Source organism: Ipomoea nil, unplaced genomic scaffold (genome assembly GCF_001879475.1).
Source record: "Ipomoea nil cultivar Tokyo-kokei standard unplaced genomic scaffold, Asagao_1.1 scaffold1286, whole genome shotgun sequence".
Taxonomy (NCBI): domain Eukaryota; kingdom Viridiplantae; phylum Streptophyta; class Magnoliopsida; order Solanales; family Convolvulaceae; genus Ipomoea; species Ipomoea nil.
This window is the reverse complement of record NW_017617714.1, coordinates 73,155-80,800: the sequence shown is the minus strand read 5'-3', so window position 1 is coordinate 80,800 and position 7,646 is coordinate 73,155. Positions and strand designations below refer to the sequence as shown.

General features: G+C 32.6%; 1 protein-coding gene across 1 annotated transcript; it reads left to right on the top strand.

Moving 5' to 3' along the window:
• The first annotated feature begins 224 nt into the window (after positions 1-224).
• LOC109184707 lies at positions 225-2,698 on the top strand. The gene is made up of 4 exons (XM_019334744.1): positions 225-508; positions 636-1,467; positions 1,525-1,897; positions 1,998-2,698. The coding sequence occupies exons 1-4, from the start codon at positions 225-227 to the stop codon at positions 2,696-2,698; spliced, it is 2,190 nt and encodes a 729-aa protein (XP_019190289.1).
• Positions 2,699-7,646: the final 4,948 nt, after the last annotated feature.

Below are 7,646 nucleotides of genomic sequence, written 5' to 3'. Positions count from 1 at the left end.
CTCCTGGTCCGGATGGCATGAACCCTGGTTTTTACCAATCTTTCTGGGATGTTATTGGTAAGGATGTCACTTCTTTTGTGCTTAATTGTCTCTCTTAGTCATCTTTCCCTGTATGTTTGAATGATGCAAATATTGTCTTGATCCCTAAGAAATGTGTCCCTGAGCATGTGTCTGATCTACGACCAATTGCTTTGTGCAATGTGTTGTACAAGGTTATGGCTAAGATGGTAGCAAATCGTATGAAGCCTTTGTTAGAAGGCATTATTTCGGAGTCACAAAGTGCATTTCTCCCAGGTAGGTTAATCTCAGACAATATTTTAATTGCCTCTGAGGTTGGCCATTACTTGAGAAGGAAACAGCTAGGGCAGGTGAGGTGGGCCGCGTTAAAGCTTGATATGGCCAAGGCGTATGATAGGATGGGGTGGTCTTTTGTGAGGGATATGCTAATGGGTTTGGGTTTTGATGCAAAATGGGTTCAGTTGGTTATGATGTGTGCCCAAACGGTGCGGTACAGAGTTTTGGTAAATGGTAGGCCTACGGAGGAGATTGTGCCTACAAGGGGGTTACGGCAGGGGGACCCCTTGTCTCCTTACTTGTTTATCATTTGTGCGGAAGGGTTATCTTTGCTTTTGCAGGATTCTCAGGCTAAGGGTCTTATTCATGGTTGCAGGGTGGCCCGGGGGGCACCGCCCATTTCGCATTTGTTTTTTTGCAGATGACAGCCTGCTCTTCTTTAAAGCCAACCTGCAGGAAACATTGGAGGTGAAGAAGTGTCTGAGTGTTTATGAGTCTTTCTCTGGCCAGGCGGTTAATTTTCATAAGTCCAGTGTCTCTTTTAGCCGCAATACACACGTAGGGACACGGGAACTCATTTCGGGGTCCTTGGCAGTTACACAAGCTGATGATTTTGGGAAGTACCTAGGGTTGCCTTCTGTTGTTGGCAGGACCAGGAGGGCGGTTTTTGCTTATGTTGAGCAAAAGCTGAGGCAGAGGTTTGGATCATGGAATAAAAGGTTACTGTCCAAGGCAGGTAAGGAGGTTCTTTTGAAGAGTGTAGCACAAGCTATGCCGACTTATACTATGAGTATTTTCTTGCTCTCGGTTTCTTTATGTGTTTCTTTGGAGAGGCTAATGAACAGGTATTGGTGGGGGCGGAATAGTGAGGATAGTGGCATACATTGGTTAGCCTGGGATAGGATGTGTAAACCTAAGAAGTTTGGAGGAATGGGTTTTAAGCGTTTGCATGAGTTTAACCTGGCCCTGTTGGGCAAGCAAGGATGGCGGCTGCTTACTAACCCCGGCTCCTTAATGGCTCGGGTTTTTAAGGCAAGGTACTTCCCGACTACTTCTTTTTATGAGGCTATTTTAGGGGGTAATCCTAGTTACGTGTGGAGGAGCATTATGGCCAGTCAGGATTTGTTAAAGTCCGGTTGCAGGCGTAGAATTGGCAATGGTAGATCTACTCTAGTTTGGACTATCCCTTAGCTACCAGATGATCAAAACCCATATGTTGAATCTGAACAGGTGAATAATGGCCAATCATTGTTAGTCTCGGATCTGATTGATGCCCACACGGGTAGTTGGAATGGAGATTATTTACATCAGGTTTTTAATTCGCGGGATGCAATGCTTATATCGCAGCTGCCTGTAAGTATGGATTATGAGGATATGTGGTACTGGGAAGGGGATTTAAGGGGATGCTACTCGGTTAAGGATGGTTATAGGAGGTTGGGTTTTATAAACTCACAGCCTTCTTCTGTGTGGAATAATGTCTGGAAGTTGCAGGTTCCCCCCAAGTGGAAGGTTTTTCTATGGAGAGCCCTCTCGAATATATTGCCCTCGCTTGATAATTTGATAAATAGGAGGGTGGATCTAATTAATATTTGCCCATCATGTGGTTTATATGAGGAGTGTGTTATGCATATTTTATGTTCGTGCCCATATGCTATCAATGTTTGGCATACGTCTCAAATTCCAATCCCCTCTTTTGCCAACAGGAGTTTCATGCAGTAGACGGAGGAGTGGCTTGGTGGTGCAACAGGTTTTACTTGTGATATACAAGGACAAATTTGTGGTTTGCTCCATGTCCTTTGGGCCGCTAGGAACTCGGCGGTTTGGGAGGGTAGCTTGCTGGCACCACATTTGCTTATTCGGCGTCATGCGGCGTTCTGGACGTCTTGGATGGAATGCGAGCAGCGGCGGGTTGGTGCGTGCAGTAGGCACACCGCAGCAGCTTCTTCTCAGCCCCCCCCATGCAGCAGCAACGTTCCATTGTTACGTGGACGCAGGCTTCCACGGCTCACATCACGCCGCTGCATATGGCTTTGTGGTTTTGGATGGTGACTCCTCCTTTTTGGCGGCGGCAAATGGACCTTTGGCGTGTCCGTATGATCCTCTTCTAGCGGAAGCAATGGCGATGAGTGAAGCCCTCTCTTGGTTGAAGGATAACGGGTATTCAGGTGGCAGAATTTACACGGACTCATTAGTTTTAGTTTCAGGTCTTAATTATGCTAGTTCGTTTCGCACTTATTTTGGTTATATTCTATTGTCTTGTAATCGTTTAGTTAGTGCTTTGCCTGGAACATTTGTTAGTTTTATTAATAGGGATGCCAATCATGTGGCGCACTCCTTATCTAAGCATGTAACTGCGATAGCAGGACCGATCACTTTGGAGGGATATACCTCCGTCTTTTATTGAGCCTGTTGTGACTAATGCAATATGATTCATTTTGCTTTAAAAAAAAAAAACTAAAAAAGAAAACGAATGATTAAATCTTGAAAGTGAAAATGATTTCTGTTTTTTTTTTTTTTTTTTCTGGAGATGTCTGTTTTATAGATTTCAGGGTGCACTAATTACGAGCATTAGATTTTATTGTTAAATTGTTAAATTATACTCCGTATGATTTTATCTTTAATTAATCAATGTTTCAACAAAGAAGCAAAGAAGAGAGAGGAGAGAAAAATATGTCAAGTCAATCTCTACGTCTGTTTCAATGCTGACATCATACAAGTCATACAAGTAGTAATAAGACAGAAAGCTACAAATCTTACTAACTTTTAATATTTTTTTTAATGACCCTGGACAAATTAATCCTAGAATTCTCTTGTACTTATGATTTTGATGGTTTTTTTTTTTTTTTTTTTTTTTTTTTTTTTTTTTTTTTTTAACACAAACAAGTCTATCCAAATAGGGGTACTTCGACTTATATAATTATAATAATTAATTATTACGTGAATTATTCTAAAATTTCATCATTGACACATCAAATATCTTATAAAATACAAAACTCCAAATAATGATTATAATAAAACAGTAAGTTTTAAATTGTTTTTTTTTTCTTTGTTGGTAATATCTTGTTTAGATTATTAATTAGTAATCCAATTATGATTTCCTATTTAATATTAATTCTTAAATGTTTAATTAAATAAAATAATAGAATTATTAACAAATTAATATTTTAAAAGAATAACAGAACTTTAGTTTAATTAATTTATAGAGTAAATTTTTTGAATAATCTCTTGACTTTTGACTATAATGATTTAATTACTAAGAAAATAACACTTTTTGTCCTATGATTATTGAGGTCTTATTAATTTTAATCCACGACTTTAAAAACTAGCAATTTAGTACCCTAACTATGCAATTTTTAACAGATTTGGTCCATCAGACCAAATGTCGCTGAAAAGTTGTAAACCATTTTAAATTATATAATAATAGTGACAAATCGGTCATTCTAGGTTTTAAAAAAGGGAAAAGTTGGTTGCCCCGCCACCGCCTCCGTCGCTGCCTCCAACGGCAGTTACAACCATCTCAAGCCCTGATCAACCTCATTTCGCCGCATGATCCAAGACGCTGTATGTTGCAGAGTGGGTCAGTCCCTGGAGGCAGAGGCGGCAACGCTAAAATCGTTGTAAATAATAAATAATAGAATAATAATGTCGTCACACCAATAACCTGAGTGATGCGAATGATTCCGACGACATTGGCTACGACACTTTTTCTTCATGCTACCATGCCCGCGCCGTGGCAAACAATATGGGCAAATTATGCTCTGGACCCGTGTCCACATTGAATTGTGGACACGAGCTCAAAACGATGTCGTTTTTAAAAAAAAACGCTTATTTAGTTTAAAAAAAAAAATTCACGCGTGTTTTGCCGTTAACGGCGTTATTTTTTTTTTTTTTTTGATTATGAATGTACAGTTATGCCGTTATGAATGTACAGTTATGCCGTTATGAATGTACAGTTATGCAATTATGAAATTATGAACACAGAGCTCTAACATTATGAACTTACAATTATGAACATATATAGTGATAAAATTATGACCATGGAGCTTTAAAATTGTGAATATAGAGCTTCGAAGATTATGAATGTACAGTTATAGAGTTATGAATCTACAGTTATGGAGTTATGAATCTACAGTTATGAGATTATGAATCTACAGTTATGGAATTATGAATGTACAGTTATTGATCGAATTATGAACAAAGAGCTCTAACATTATGAACTTACAATTATGAACATATAGTGATAAAATTATGAACATAGAGCTCAAAAATTGTGAACATAGAGCTTCGAAAATTATGAATGTACAATTATGGAGTTATGAATGTACAGTTATGACGTTATGAATGTACAGTTATAGAGTTATGAATGTACAGTTATAGAGTTATGAACGTACAGTTATGGAGTTATGAATGTATAGTTATTAACATATAGTAATAAAATTATGAACATAAAGTGATCTGAAATTAAAAAAAAAAAAAAAAAAAAAAAAAAAAAAAAAAAAAAAAAAAAAAAAAAAGGAGATAACAGTGCCTAACGGCACTGTTACCCGTGTCCAGCAAGCATGCTGGACACGGGTCCAAGGCATAACGATTGAACAATATGCACGGTGGTCCTAATACATATGCATTTCTTTAATTTAGAATTATGTGACTACAATGTCTTTATTCAAAAAAAATTATTCATTATCAATAAATTAAATAAGAGAAATGATTTCATTAGTTATATTGTATTTATTTTTCTTCAATATAAAAATTCTTTACATTCAAATTCATCAATTGATTATATTCGCTACATTGTCCCTACAATGTCTTTATTTAAAAAAAAAAATTATTCATTATCAATAAATTAATTAAGAGAAATAATTTTATTAGTTATATTGTTTTTATATTTCTCCAATCTAAAAATTCTTTACATTCAAATTTATCAATTGATTATATTCACTACATTGTCTATTATCTTTTTTGTGCACTATTTTTTAATTAAAGAGTTAATACCTCCAATGGTTCTTTGAGTATTAGCGATTTACCAGCTGTGGTCATTCGAGTTTTGAATGACCTCCAATGGACCTCCATGTTTTAAAAAATAACCATCTGTGGTCCTAATTCTTAAAAAAAAAAAATATGAGTTTAAAATGACCACGGGACATCCTAAAATGACCATGGGTGGTTATTTTTTAAAACATGGAGGACCATTGGAGGTCATTCAAAACTCAGATGACCGCAGTTGGTAAATTGCTAATACTCGGAGGACCATTGAGGGTATTAACTCTTTAATTAAATATCAAAGTTATAGTACAAAATAATGCTATATATTTATTTACCAAGTATTTTATGAATACAATGAAAAAATTTAAAAAATATAATTAATAATGCCAATCATATTAACTACTTGAAGGATTTTTTGACAAAGAGAGTATTCAAATCACAGAACAAATTGAAGTGAGAACTACCTCGCAATGTCCTTGTTTGACAATCAGTAGTTAGGGTTAGCGTTAACAGATTATATTAGCGAATTTGACCAACGAATTATATCAACAGTTGGTAAAAAGATATTTGAAAAAAGTTGTTTAGATTAACATGTAAAATGACCTAAGGGTATACATATATTTAATAATAATAATAATAATAATAATAATAATAATAATAATAATAATAATAATAATAATAATAATAGTTTTAAAAAAATAAAAAATATAATTAAGCCAATCATATTAACTACTTGGGTATTTATTGACAAAAAGAGTATTCAAATCACACAACAAATTGAAGTGGGAAACTATCTCGCAATGTCTTTGTTTGACAATCAGCAATTAGCTCTTCAATATTAGTATATATTTAATATATTATGCCCTAATTTTTATTTACTCTCCCTTATTACCCGTATTTGGTTTCAACCATATCTATACAATTATTTTATTGACAATTATAATCAATCTGGACTACATTATCTTGCATATAAACTTAGAATTGTCTATTTAAATACGCAAATTTAACATTCAATTATCTATGCATGAACAATTCCAATATAATCTTGACTTGATATATTTTAAAGTACTTATTTTAAAAAAAATATTGGGCATTATCCCAATCGCGCAATGCGCGTAAAGAATTAGTATATATATATATATATATATATATATATATATATATATATATATATATATATATATATATATATATATATATATATATATATATATATATATATATATATATATATATACTAATAAGAGACAAAGAGAGTTAGACCTATAATGGGTAGAAAAAATGACGGTCGAATTTTATAATGAAATGAAAGACTCAAGTTTATCAGATTTTAATTTTTTCGTTGAGATTTCCTAATTTATCCTTAATTATATGATTATCTGTTAACTTTTCCGTTAAATATTATGTTCTTTATTAATTTTTGTTAGTTCACCGTTAACTTACTCATTGATTTCATTAAGAAAGGTCATTGGTTCGAACCCCATCCCAATCAAAGTTGGCATAATTAGTACTCTAATTTACTCTTTTTAAATTAAATAATACAATAATAATTTAGTAGCTACAACAAAAAATAATAAATATGCATTTCTTTAATTTAGAATTATGTGTCTACATTAATGCCTTTATTCAAAAAAAATTATTCATTATCTATATATTAAATAAGAGAAATAATTTCATTAGTTATATTGTCTTTATTTTTCTCTAATATAAAAAATTCTTTACATTCAAATTCATCAATGGATTATATTCGCTACATTGTCCCTACAATGTCTTTATTCAAAAATTTTTATCCATTATCAATAAATTAATTAAGAGAATTAATTTCATTAGTTATATTTTCTTTATTTTTCTCCAATGTAAAAATTCTTTACATTCAAATTCATCAATTGAGTATATTCACTACATTGTCTATTATCTTTTTTTGTGCACTAGTTTTTTAATTAAATATCAAAGTTATAATACAAAATAATGCTATATATTTATTTACCAAGTATTTTATTAATACCATGATTTTTTTAAAAATATAATTAAGTTCATATTAACTACTTGAGAGATTTGTTAACAAAGAGAGTATTCAAATCACACAATAAATTGAAGTGAGAAAATATCTCACAATATCTTTGTTTGGCAATCAGCAGCTAGCGGTTAGCGTTAGTGGATTATATTAACGGATTTGACCAACAAGTTATATTAACGGTTGGTAAAAAGATATTTGAAAAAAATTAACTATTTAGATTAACATGTAAAATGACCTAAGGGTATACATAATAATAATAATAATAATAATAATAATAATAATAATAATAATAATAATAATAATAATAATAATAATAATAATAATAATAATAATAATAATAATAATAATTTAA